The sequence below is a fragment of the Acomys russatus genome, chromosome 32 (genome assembly GCF_903995435.1).
Source record: "Acomys russatus chromosome 32, mAcoRus1.1, whole genome shotgun sequence".
In the NCBI taxonomy this organism is placed as follows: Eukaryota; Metazoa; Chordata; class Mammalia; order Rodentia; family Muridae; genus Acomys; species Acomys russatus.
The window spans coordinates 34,350,946-34,365,217 of NC_067168.1; the positions used below are offsets into that span (position 1 = coordinate 34,350,946).

At 42.2% G+C, this 14,272-nt stretch overlaps 1 protein-coding gene across 5 annotated transcripts in view; it reads right to left on the reverse strand.

Moving 5' to 3' along the window:
- The window catches only part of Rbm6 (RNA binding motif protein 6), a 105,416-nt gene extending 91,144 nt beyond the window's left edge, over window positions 1-14,272 (reverse strand). For 2 of the 5 annotated variants that reach the window (XM_051140477.1, XM_051140472.1), the window contains exons 1-3: window positions 14,136-14,266; window positions 1,773-1,849; window positions 703-813 (exon numbers count right to left, since the gene is read on the reverse strand). Coding sequence is in view for 4 of the 5 variants with exons in the window: in XM_051140472.1 (XP_050996429.1) it covers window positions 703-746 (44 nt within the window). In the remaining variant the exon portion in view is untranslated. Of the gene's footprint in view, window positions 1-702; window positions 814-1,772; window positions 1,850-13,676; window positions 13,985-14,135 lie in introns of those variants that run through there. The other 3 variants (XM_051140474.1, XM_051140473.1, XM_051140476.1) reach the window with 3 other exon arrangements.

Consider the following 14,272-nt stretch of genomic DNA (forward strand, 5'->3'; position numbering starts at 1 on the left):
CTGTTTCATATAAAAAAAGAGCTGGGTGGTGGTGGCGCCCAGCACTCGGGAGGCAGAAGCAGACGGATCTCTGTGAGTTTGAGGCCAGCCTGGCCTACAAAGTGAGTCCAGGACAGCCAAGGCTATACAGAGAAACCCTGTCTCGAAAAAACAAAACAAACAAACAAACAAACAAAAAACCCAAAACCAAAAAAACCCCAAAAGGTTATTAAGGGCCTAAGGCTCAGAGCCAAAGCATCTGCCAAACATACAGGAAGCCCTAGGTTCTATCCCCAATTTTATATAATAGGAAAGGCAAAGAGAAGGAGACACAAGCCGGGCGTGGTGGCGCACGCCTTTAATACCAGCACTCGGGAGGCAGAAGCAGGTGAATCACTGTGAGTTCAAGGCCAGCCTCGTCTACAAAGCGAGCCTAGAACTGCCAAGATAACACAGAGAAACCCTGTCTTGAAAAACTAAAAAAAAAAAAAAAAAAAAAAAAAAAAAGAGAGAGAGAGAAAGAGACACAGACTAAAAGACTAAAAACCTGGCACTCTGGTTATATACTCTCAATCACTTTAGAAATGATTAGAAACTTTTAAAATATTTTCTACTTCAAAAACTTAAGTTATTTCTCCACAAGAAAAACATCTGCCTTTATGGTAGGCCAAAAGTTACATTATAAGTACTTGGCAACCTTGATATTTAAATTTTAAGACTTACCGAAACGGTCCTGTTCTGTTAGCAGGTCGAGAATCCCCCCACATCTCTTTCTCTATCAAGAAAGCTTCAGTTAAGTAGATCTTTTCCTATCATATGCTAGCAGGGTAGTACCTGTATAAAATAAACCACAAGTAAGCACTTTAGAACATGAAGGATAAGCTAAGCTACTTAACCCTTGCTTGCTAGATTTAGCAGGAATGAATATCAAGCGTATTTTCAGAGGCTCTACAGGGCTGGTGGGGAAGGGTTTAGACAGCACGAGTTCAATGCCTAGATCTACACAGCGGAAAGAACCAACTCCAAAAAGTTATTCTCTAACACACACACACTTAGGAAAATCTTTAGGAGTTGTTTTCATCCAAGAGAGGCGGCACATGACTTTAATCCCAGTACTCAGGAGGCTGAGGCACTTGCATCTCTGTAAATTCAAGGCCAGTCAGGGATACACATTGAAACCTTGTCAGGGGCTGGAGAGATGGCTCAGTGGTTAGAGTGCCGCTTGCTATTCCAGAGGTCCCGAGTTCAATTCCCAGCATCCACACGATGGCTCTCAGCTATCTATAATGGGATCTGATGCCTTTTCTGGTGTGCAGGTCTATATGCAGATAGAGCACTCATATACATTAAAGAAAAAAAAAAAGAAATCTTGTCAAAAAAAAAAAGTTTACAACTGTGAGATAGCTCAGTGAGTAAAGGCACTGACACCAAGCCTGACTACCTTCCACCAGGACCTAAAATAGAAGGAAAGAACGGATTCCCACAAGTTGTCCACTGACTTCCACAAACATATTGTGGCATGTGTACACTTAAAACATACTCAGAGCTGAGTGGTGGTGGCGCACGCCTTTAATCCCAGCACTCTGGAGGCAGAGGCAGGTGGACTGCTGCTAGTTCGAGGTCAGCCTGGTCTACAAAGCAAGCGCAGGACAGCCAAAGGCTACAGAGAAACCCTGTCTTGAAAAAAAAAAAAGAACACACACAGAGCAAATTAACTTTTTAAAAATCTCTATTTTTAAGCATTTATTTATATATTTTGTGTATATGAGTGCCCTATCTGCACATATACCTACATGCCAGAAGAGAGCACCAGATCACATTGTAGATGGTTGTGAGCCACCATGTGGTTGCTAGGAATTGAACTCAGGACCTGCAGAAGAGAAGACAGTGCTCTTAACCACTAAGCCATCTCTCCAGCCCGCATTTAACTTTTTTTTAGTTTTTTTTCGTTGTTCAAGACAGGGTTTCTCTGTGTAGCCTTGACTGTCCTAGACTCACTTTGTAGATGAGGCTGGCCTCGAACTCACAGCAATCCACCTGCCTCTGCCTCCCAAGTGCTGGGATTAAAGGTGTGTGCCACCACCACCCAGTGAACTTTTTTAAAAAGAAAAAGAATCAATTAAAAATGTGTGTTCTATGCTGGGGGGCGGGGATTGTGGGGGAGGGAGGGTATGGTCACACCTGTAATCCTAGCACTCTTGGAGGCTGAGGCAGGCAGATCTCTCTGAGTTCAAGACCAACATGGTCTACAAAGCAAGTCTAGGACAGCCAAGACTATACAGTGAAACGCTATCTTGAAAAAACAAACCAAAAATTTTTTTTCTTTTCTCAAACTTCAAGGTCTCATGAAAAAAAGTATATTCTGGGGCATTAAAAAAATTTGTAGTGGGGCATGGTAGCACACCCCTTTACTCCCAGCACTCGGGAGGCAGAGGCAGGCAGAGCATTGTGAGCTCAAGGCCAGTCTGGTCTACAAAGCAAGTCCAGGACACCCAATGCTACACAGAGAAACCCTGTCTCAAAAAATAAAAACAAAAACAAACAAAAAAATTTGTAGTGGAGCTGGGTGTGGTGGCACACCCCTTTAATCCCAGCACTCGGTAGGCAGAAACAGGCGGATCACTGTGAGTTCGAGGCCAGTCTGGACTACAAAACAAGTCTAGGACAGTCAAGGCTACACAGAGAAACCTTGTCTCAAAAAAAGATTGTAGTGTACAAAGACTATTTCATTTTCTTTCTTTTTTTTTTTTTTTTTGAGACAGGGTTCTCTATGTAGCCTTGGCTATCCTGGACTTGCTTTGTAGACCAGGCTGGCCTCGAACTCACAGCGATCCGCCTGCCTCTGCCTCCCGAGTGCTGGGATTAAAGGCGTGTGCCACCACGCCCGGCTGACTATTTCATTTTCAACAACTCTTTCCTGAGTAATTTTTTCAGCACTTATTTGTCCATTATAGGAAAGAGCATCTTAGCATTATGTGCCTAATCTTACACTACTATCTAGCTCAGTTAAACAGAATACTTATTGTCCTAATTAATGATTGCCTTGAAGACAGGCATGTAACCTAAATGAAGCTGAAAACTTATCTCCGATTTTTCTTGTAGCTACTGGAAGATAGTCACGGACTTACAAGCTTTCCCCAAATGTGACACAACAAATAAAAGGGAAAAAAAATAATAACGTGTATCACCAAAATTAAATACTCTGTTTATCAAATGACACTTGATGTCAAGAGAATTAAAAAAAAACAACAAGTTATCAAAATGGCTGACATGAAGGTGTTATTAGGTTTTTTATGTCTTATTCCTTAAAAAAAAAAAAAAAAAATCTAAGGAACAAGCGGTAACTACCAGGGATAGTGGCACACGCCTTTAATCCCAGCACTCGGGAGGCAGAGGCAGTAGGATGGCTGTGAATTCGAGGCCAACCTGGTCTACAAAGCGACTCCAGGCAAGGCTACACAGAGAGACCTTGTCTCCAAACAAACAAACAAACAAACAAAAGAAAAAACAAAAGCAAAAAACAAGCAGTAACCATAGGAAAATAAATAAAAGACATGACAAGAGGACTCGGGGTGAAAGCACTTTTCAGCATAAGCCTGACCACCTGAATTTCATCACTGGACACCACCACTGCCCAGCATCAAGTAGATGATTTTGATAAAGAAACCAAGAAAAAGGCTCCAGCAAAGATTCCTATAGAAAATACTCCAAGCAAAAATGCACAAAATCAAACAGAAATGTAAAGATTCAACATCCCCAACACCAAGACCAAAAGGTCAAGAATCTTTCAAAAAGCAGGAAGAGCCAATTGTCATGGAGGCAGAGACTAGTCTCACTTACAATCAAGCTCCAAGACAGCCAGAGCTACATAATACACACTCTGTGTCAAACTCAAAAAAACAAACAAAAAAGCAGGATGGGGAAAATCCTAAAACACCAAAATGACCTATTACTATAAAATATATTAAGGTAAAAATTCAAGTAAAAAAGGTGGCTCTCTTCACAAAGTGACACTTTAAGAACTGCTTCAGGGCCGGGTCATGGTGGCACATGCCTTTACTCCCAGCATTCAGGAAACAGAGGCAGGAGGATTTCAATGAGTTCAAGGCCAGCCTGGTCTTTGTGAGTTCCAGGACGGCCAGTGCTACACAGAGAAAGAAAAGATAAAAGAAAGAAAGAAAGAAAGAGGAGGGAAGGAGAGGGAGAGAAAGAGAGCGCGCAAGCAAGCAAGCAGAGAAACTGTACAGAGAAGTCAAAAATTCTGGATTGAAAAAATACTCTGCTGCCAGGCATGGTGACGCATACCTTTAATCCCAGAATTTGGGAGGCAGAGGCAGGAGGATCTTTGTGAGTTCAAGGCCAGCCTGGTCTCGAAACTCTGTCTCGAAAAACAACAACAAAAAAATGCTCTGCTTATAATGAAAAGGTCACTATTTCAACAATAGTTAACTGAGCAAGCAAAGAAAGGGTCACAAAACATGAAGCTAGGACAATATAAAATTACAGCAGTGGAAAAGAAAAGCATGAACTAAAATGAATGACAAATATGACAAATGAAAAAGCATCATCAAGCAGACCTACAAATGAACCAGAGGATTTCCAGAAAGGAGAGAAAGCTGAAAATGTAGCTGAGTAGTAGGTCACACTTGCCTATTATGCATTAGGTCCATCATTCAATCCCTAGTACCAAAGAAGAAATAAAATTTTAATTATGTGGGAATCGGACGCCAAAAAAAAATTTTTTTTTTTTAATTTTTGTTTTGTTTTGAAGAAAGAGAAGCCAGGCTGGTAGCTCGGGCCTATAATCCCAGCACTTGGGACTATTACAATAGTTCAAAGTCAATTTCATTTACATACTGAGTTCAAGACCAGCCTGGGTTACTCAAGACACTGTCTCACAAAAATAAAAGACAGGAGGTTAAAGAATGACTTAGCAATTAAGAACATGGGCTGTAGCCAGGCATGGTAGTGGAACCCATTAATCCCTGCACTCGGGAGGCAGAGGCAGGCAGATCATTGTGAGTTCGAGGCCAGCATGGTCTACAAAGTGAGTCCAGGACAGCCAAGGCTACACAGAGAAACCCTGTCTTGAAAAACAAACAAACAAAAACAAAAAACCATAACACTGACTGTTCTTCCAGAGGACCTGGGTTCAATTCTTAGCACACACATGACAGCACACTGTTGTCTATAACCTCATTTCCAGGGATCCAACACCCTCACACAGATAAAACATCATTGTACATAAAATTAAATATAAATTAAAAAATTAAATATAAATAAATAAAAATTAAAAACAGGGCAGTGATAAACAGAGAAAGTGTCTAACACTCATAAGACTCAGACTTCAGGCCCAAGTACCACAAAAAGGAGGGAAGTAATCAGTTAAAATCTGGATGGGCTGGAGAGATGGCCCAGAGGTTAAAAGCACTGACTGCTCTTCCAGAGGTCCTGAGTTCAATTCCCAGCAACCATATGGTGGCTCACAACCATCTATACTGTGATCGGGTGTCCTCTTCTGGCCTGCAGGTGTACATGCAGACAGAGCACTGTATACATAATAAAAAATAAATCTTAAGAAAAAAAAAATCTGGAGAAATCAGAACTCATTGATCACAGATATACATTGTTGACAGAAACAGCACAAAAGATTTATCAAACCTTTATCTACCCGAGTAGATAAGAAAACAAAAATAAAGTCGGGTGGTGGTAGTCACACCTTTAATCCTAGCACTCGGGAGGCAGAGGCAGGTGGATCTTTTGTTTTGTCTTTGTTTTTTCAAGACAGGGTTTCTTCTCTGTGTAGCCATGGCTGTCCTGGACTTGCATTGTAGACCAGGTTGGCCTTGAACTCACAGGGATCCCCCTGGCTCTGCCTCCCAGTACTGGGATTAAAGGCGTGCGCCACCACCACCTGGCTGAAAAGCTGTATCTTGAAAAACCAAAAAAAGAAAACAGAAATGTAGTTTAAGCCAAGCGGTGGTAGCAGAAGCCGTCAATTCTGGCACTCAGGAGGCAGAGGCAAAAGAATCTCTGAATTCAAGCCCAGCATGGTCTAAAGAGCAAGCTCACCAGGCAGTGGTGGTGCACGCCTTTAATCCCAGCACTTGGGAGGCAGAGGCAGGTGGATCGCTGTGAGTTCGAGGCCAGCTTGGTCTACAAAGCAAGTCCAGGATAGTCAAGGCTACACAGAGAAACCCTGTCTCAAAAAAAAAAAAACAAAAAGGGCAAGCTCTAGGACAGCCAGGGATATACAGAGGAAGCCTTCCAAAAGCCAGAAAAAAGAAAAAGAAATGTAGTTTAGTAACCAAAGCAAATACAATTCCTTGGGGGCAGTAAGATAGGTCATGGGTAATGACTGCTACTTGCTGACAGCCTGATGGCCTGAGTTCTATCATCCCTGGGACCCACATCGTAAGAGAGAGAACAGATTCCAAAATTTGTATTCTGCCCTCCTCACAAACATTAAGGCACATATGAACACACACTTTAAACAGTAAGAATAAGACAGCAGTCATAAAAGATACAATTCCTAGATCCAAAATAATCTCAAACTATTATCAAAGTTTAAAATATTTTTATCTTTTACATGTATGAATATTTGCCTCCATGTATCTATGTGCACCACGTTGTGCACGAGGAGACCAAAAGAGGGCACCAGAGCCCCTGGAGACACCATGCTAGTCCTGGGAGCCACCCCTGGTCCCCTGGGAAAGCAGCAAGTGCTCTTAACCACTGAGCCATCTCTCCAGTGCCTATTACACAGTGTAAATGGAGCCTGAAATGTTAACGCATGAACAGCAGACAACAAAGGTCAGGATATAAGGAGTCATTCAGCTACCTACAATACTAATTAGCTCTAAAAATAAATGGTTCTAAACCACCAAACCCCTAAGACATAAATAGCAGTCTATCTTACTGACCACACTCCACACCCATCACTTTCTACATACTGCAAAGAATAGAGAGGCCCCACAGTGGATTCTGAAGATAACACATGCCCAGGTGAAGTTGCAGTAGGTGCAGATCCTGGAGCTGGCAGTATAAAGTATCTAAGTGAGAGCTGTGAAAGTTCAAGTAAAAAGAAATTGTTTAATGTTAGAAATGGCTCAGCTGGTTGGTCCCAGTGGCGCACACCTGCAATCCCATTACTTGGGAGGCAGAGGCAGATAGATCTCTGAGTTTGAGGCCAACCTGGTCTACAAAGCAAGTCCAGGACAGCCAGGCATACACTCTGAAAAACCCTGTCTCAAAAAACAAAAAGGAAAGAAAGAAATGGCTCAGCTGGTTCTCAGAGAGGGCAAGCCTCCACATTAAGCTACAAACTTTGGAATATACTCGCTATATAAGACCTTCACGCCAAGCGTGGTGGTGCATGCCTTCAAGCTCAGCCCTCGGGAGGCAGAAGTAGGGAGAACTCTGTGAGTTCGAGGCCAGTCTGGTCTACAAAGAGAGTCCAGACCAACAAAGACTACACAGAGAGACCCTGTCTTTAAAAAAAAAAAAAAAAAAATTTTTAAACTACCCCTCTTCCAACGCACACCCTGTGCAGCAGACTCGGGCTGCAAACTCTTTATTTTAACTGGAAAAGTTAAAGTTAAAGTTGGGGTCATTTTATACACTGGAAAATATGGTACATTCCTACTGCCTTTCTATCAGTTCTTGAGTTTCAGTTTAGCTAATCGCCCCACCCCCAGAATCTAGATTAGATTCTAGTTAGCCAGGATATGATGGCTCATAATCCCAACACCCAGGGGAGAGAAGCAAGAAGACTACCATAAATTGGAGCTAGCCAGCACTACACAATAAAATTGTTTCAGTAGAAACAACAACAGAGCCTGGTGTGGTGGCTATAATCTTACCACTAGTAGAAAGAAGACCAAGACTTGAACTGGGCATGGTGGCACATGCTTTAGTCAAGCACTCTGGAGGCAGAGAGGCCCATGGCTCTCTTGTGAGTTTGAGGCCAGCCTGCTCTACAGAGCTAGTTCCAGGACAGCCAGAGCTACACATATAGACTCTGTCATAAAAATAAACAGCATCACCAACAGTAACGAGACTGGTTTTTTGGAAACTGACATAGACTCCGCATTACAGGTCAGTACCTTTAAACGGTTGGAATCATAATGGTACCCAGATGATCACTCTTCCTCCCTCACTTACCCCCTTCACATGTCCTTATTACATAGCCCAGGCTGGACTTGAATTCACTATCCTCTTACCTCACCCTCTTTCATGCTAGGATAACTTCTGATTTTCATTCTTTATTTTCTCCTTTAAATTTTTTTAAAATTATGTGTCTGTTTGTATATGCTTCTAAGTACGGATACGCATGGGAGTCAAAGGCTTAAGATGCCCTTAGAGTTGGGAGTTACAGGAGATTTTGTGTGATGGGAACTAAACTCAGGTCCTCTGTAACAACAGTACATACTTTCTTAACCCTGAACTGTCTCTCTAGTCCAGTCCCTACTGTTTGTTTTTAATAGCCTTCCTTATTGTAGCCCAGACTAGCTATTACCTTCTGATTCCCCCACTTTCCCTGCTGAACACTGAGATTACAAATGTTCACTATCACACCTGCTTTTACTACAAACTGGCATTCAAGCCGGGCATAGTAGAGCATGCCTGTAATCCCTGCGTAACAGCCCTGGCTGTCCTGTACTAGCTTTGCAGACCAGGCTGGCCTCGAACTCAGAGATTCACCTGCCTCTGCCTCCTGAGTGCTAAGGCTAAAGGTGTGTTGCCACCACTGATTTATGGTTTTGACTACTGAGTTCCTCAACAACTGAAATACAGTACTTTTATTTTATTTTTATTATATTTATTTTTCAAGATAGTTTCTCTGTGTAGCTTTGGCTATCCTGGACACGCTTTGTAGACCAGGCTGGCCTCGAACTCACAGTGATCTGCCGGCCTCTGCCTCCCAAGTGATGGGATCATAGGTGTTTATCACCATGCCACAAGAGGTTGTAAACCTGGAATCCCAGAACTGGGAAGATAAGAAGTCATGAGTTATGACTACATAGTGATTTCAAGGCTCAGGCTGCTACATAAACCCTATTGCAAAAATACAAAGTTTTTATTTTTATATATATATATATATATATATATATATATATATATATATATATATATTTTTTTTTTTTTTTTTTTTTTTTTTTTTTTTTTAAGTTGGGCATGGTGGCTCACAACAGCACTCCCAGGAGCTGGAAGACCAAAGCAGGAGGAATGCTCACAAATTCAGGGCTAGTTTGGGCTACAAAATTGAGTTCCTTCCTGGACAGTTTGGGGTACAGAGTGATACTCTTGTTTTAAAACACCAATGATAATAATATTATTATTATCATCATCATCATTTAATTATTTAATATTTCAATTTTAGGGTTTAAAGCTATTTTTTTCTTAATTTATTTAATCACTTTACATCCTGATCACAACTCCCTCCATTTTCTCCTTGTCCCACCCTCACACTCTCCCCTTCCCAAGATATTTTATTATTTCAAAAACAAAAAGGAAAGAAAAAAGAAAAAGGAAGAAACAAAAAAGGTTAAAATAAAGCCAGATGCCTTGCCTAGCCCGGGATGCATAAAAGCTGAGATTTATTTTGACAGAACATTGCAAAAACAACCAAACAAACTAGGTATCAAAGATACATGTACAGCCGGGCGTGGTGGCACACGCCTTTAATCCCAGCACTTGGGAGGCAGAGGCAGGTAGATCACTGTGAGTTCGAGGCCAGCCTGGTCTACAAAGTGAGTCTAGGACAGCCAAAGCTATCACAGAGAAACCTTGTCTCAAAAAACAAAAAACAAAAAACAAAACAACAACAACAACAACAAAAGATACATGTACATAGCTGGGTGCAGGGGCACACACCAGTAATTCCAGCACTTGGGAGGCAGAGGAAGATGGATCACTGTGAGTTCAGAAGCCAACCTAGTCTACAAAGTGAGTCCAGGATAGCCAAAGCTACACAGAGAAATCCTGACTCGAAATCAAAAGGTGGATCGCTGTGAGTTTGAGGCCAGTCTGGTCTACAAAGTGAGTCCAGGACAGCCAAGCTACACAGAGAAACCCTGTCTGGAAAAACTTAAAAAAAAAAAAAAAAAAAAAAAAAAAAAAAAAAAAAGAAAGAAAAAGAATACTATTCAATCAGAAAAAGAATAAAATTTTAATACATATTATCCAATCAATCAACTTTAAAATTATTATACTAAGCCAAATAAGCCAACACAAGTATCTTTCCATTTATACTTGAAACACAAAATTCATAGAGAAAGTAGAGTAAGTTTAATGGTTACAAGTTTCTGATAATTGAAAGTTTTAGCAACAGACATTCTTGGTTGCAACATGTGGATGAAAACTAATGTAACAGAATTGTATACTTTAAAATGGCTTAAAATGTTAATTTTTGTTACAATGTATACAAAATGATACATTTAGTATAATTTTAAAGATTAACAGTACAATGCAGGGTGAGGTGATTTACCCTATAACCTTAGTACTCTGGAAGCAGAGTCTGTAGTAGTAGGAATTCTCTCTTTTTAAAATTTATTTATTTATTATTAGACAGCAGATCACATTATAGATGGTTGTGAACCACCATGTGGTTGCTGGGAATTGAACTCAGGACCTCTGGAAAGGCAGCCAGTGCTGCTGAGCCATCTCTCCAGCCTAGTAGGAATTCTAAGCCAGCCTGGGCTACATGAAACTGCGTCTCAAAAAAAGGCAAGTTGCCAGGCTTGGTGGCACAGGCCTTAAATCCCAGCACTAGGAGGCAGAGGCAGGTGGGTCTTTGTGAGTTCTGGGCCAGCCAGGGATACTTATTAAGACCCTGACTCAAAGGGGTGGAAGTTATTAGGGAAGTAGCTCAGTTGGTAAACTGCATGCTGAGCAACATAAAAAGCTGAGTTGAATCCTCAGCACCAACAATAAAAAAGTGGGAGTGATAGTCCACACTTGTAGTTTCAGCACTGGAGATGAAGACAGGAGAATCCTGGGGATTGAATGGCTGCAACCTAGCCCAACTAGCAAGCCATAAGACAGACAGACAGACAGACAGACAGACACACACACACACACACACACACACACACACACACACACAATTAAAAATGAAATAAAGTGGGAGCTGGTGAAAAGACTCAGTATGTAAACCGCTGCCAGGCTCAACAACCTGAGTTTGATTCTCACAATCCCCTTAGTAGGATGAGAACCAACTCCCACAAGTTGTCCTGACCTCAGGGACTGACACAGAGGTACAAGTTTAACTAGCCTAGCCTACATACATAAAATTATCTCAAAAGAAAATAAAAAAGCAATAGTGATGGCTAATATTTAGCAAGCACTTTCTATATACCAGACACTATCCTAAGAAGATTACATAATAAATCTAGGGCTAGGACAAAGCTCAATGGGAGAGCACTTGCCTAAAATTCACAGTACTGTGGGTTCTTTTTTCTAGTACCACAAACTTGTAATGGTGACACTTGAAAAAACAAAACAAAAACAAAAAACATCCAGTACTACAGTAAATAATCTATCTCACCAAAACAACAACCCTACATGAAATGGCTGTATTTATCAACCTTATTTCAGACAAAGAACTAAAACTAAGAGAAGACAATTTGTCCAATGTCAGTATGTTAGGGAAGGGTACGGGGATTCAATGTCTGATTTCTGAAACTATAGTTATCAACTCTACTACTGAGTTACATGACCTGACAGAATTGTTATAAAACATACTGAGACCAGGCTTGTAGGCATGCACCTTTAATCCCAATACTCTATATGCAGAAGCAGGCAAATCTTTGAAAGTTATGACCAGCCTGGTCTACACAGCCAGTTCCAGGCCATCCAAAGCTGCATAGTGAGACCCTGTCTCAAATAAATAAAGGAATAAATTAAAACTTCTCAATAGTTTCATTATCTGTATAACTTTGATTTTGAATCAAGTCATTAACATCAGTTTATACGTCTAAACAGGGTGGCAAATTTCTGTTTGAAGATTACAATGTAAGAGCTGGGTATACAGTACAGTGGCAGAACACTGTATTATATTTAATAAGCTTATTTAATAAGCTAGGAATGTTTAGCAGCCAATTGTAATGCTTGGAAAATATAATTGGAACGATTAGGCATTAAGGCTCTAGTTCAAACACAGCCTAGGCTATGATAGACCCTGTCTTTAAAAAAAAAAAAGGTAGAGCAGGCCTTTAAGCTCAGCACTCGGGAAACAGAGGCAGGCGCATCGCTGTGAGTTCAAGGCTACCCTAGTCTACAAAGTGAGTCGACAGCCAAGGCTACACAGAGAAACCCTGTCTTGAAAAACAAAAAGTGTGTTTTGAGGCAGGAGAAGAAATTCTTCCTTATGTGAAGTGCTATAAAAGCCTAGGTAAGAATAATAAACTCACCGGGCATGGCGGCACACACCTTTGATTCCAGCACTCTGGAGGCAGAGACAGGTGGATCTCTGTGAGTTCGAGGTCAGCCTGGTCTACAGAGTGAGTCCAGGACAGTCAAGGCTACACAGAGAAACCCTGTCTCAAAAACAAAACAACAACAACAATAATAACAAACAACTCAAGCTGGTAACAAAATTCTGGAAAGAGGCTGGTATTTGCAGCTCAGTGGTAGAGAACTTGCCTAGAATATATAAAGCAAGCCCTGGATTCAATGACCAGCAAGGGTGTTATGTCTGCTCAGAACTGAGTCCTACCCAGCCTATAGATTTTATATAGACTACATATACTATATGTAGAACTATAGATTTTTTATATAGATATGTATTTATATGACCGTACTAGTTAAGGAATTAAAATTCAGATTCAACTCTTTTCTTTTTTTTTCTTTTTGATTTTCGAGACAGGGTTTCTCTGTCTGTTAGCCTTGGCTGTCCTGGACTCACTCTGTAGACCAGGCTGGCCTCGAACTCACAGCGATCCGCTTGCCTCTCTCTGCCTCCTGAGTGCTGAGTGCTGGGATTAAAGGTGTGCACCACCACCGCCCGGCAGATTCAACTTTTTAAAAAGTCTCTCAATGCAATTTAGGACTGCCTCAAACCTGACATCCTCCTACCTCATCTTCCTAGATTCCAGTACTACAAGATTCACCTGTACATTTCCTCAAGCTGGGAATATATATTGATAGTTACTTTCCAAGTTGTCATTAGCTGTTATTCAATCTCACACCTTTCCCTTTCATCCTCACAAGCTTGGTAACTGTGACGTATTTAATTAACAGGAAGTTGGAAACTAACAAAGCTGAGGCACAATCCAGAGTTCAGAAAATGACCTGGGTAATCAAGCAGATAAAAAAAAAAAAAACAAAAACAAAAAACCTACTAAACTCCTTCACTTATGTCTAATAGTCTGAACTTAATAAGCAAGCCAGAATGTGAAAGAGGGGGGTTAAAAAAGACAAAAATCCAAAGTATCCCCAGTTTATGTGCTCTACAAAGTAAACTGTTTGTTTTTATTAAGAAACGCAGCCGCACTCTTGAATTCATTAGCCCAACATCATTTATAAAATTAAAAGAAAAGCACAGTATTTACAACGCCAAAAAGGAATCTAAAGCTAGAATATGTGGAAAGATCACTCTCCTCCTACATTCGCCCAAACGGTACAGAACCCACCAGTCACCCTAGTCCGCCCTCCCGGTTCTACGGGCCCGGGGGCCAGGTTCTGAGCTCTCGCACCTTCCTGTCTGGGCGTCAGGGTGGGCGGCCAAGGTTACTTGCAGGGCACAAGAACTCCGTACCTAGTGATGTCTCAGAACTGGATCACGAACAGTAGGGCAAAGAAAAAGCCAAGAAGCCAGCCTGCAGCGCCACAGAACTGAGCGCCAGAACCGCTACCACGCGCATGTCCCTCGCCCCACAGCTGGCCACTCTCCGCGGTGGGACCGGTAATTCTACGGCCGCCTCGGGCCCCGCCCCGGGCCCGCGACCGTTCCGGGGCGTTCCAGCCGCGAGCGGCGCCTCCCTCCGCACACAGCCGCTAGGCTGTCTTCGCGACCGATCGAGGCCGCGGCCGCCCCGTGTCTTCGAAGTCACGGCTTCTAGGCCGCGCGGGCCCGCGATTACCAGAGCCGCCCGGACCGCTGACCCTGTCCCCAGCAGCTCGGGCACGCCCTCTCGCCTATCCTGGGCCCTTACCAAAGCAGCGTAGCCCCCGCGGCCCGCTCCTCCTCCTCAGCGGCCGCCACGGACCCAGCGTCGCGGAGACCGGAACTTCCTCCCGGTGGACTCCGGCTTCCACAAAGGCGTCGCGCCACCGCCTTCAGCGCTGGGCC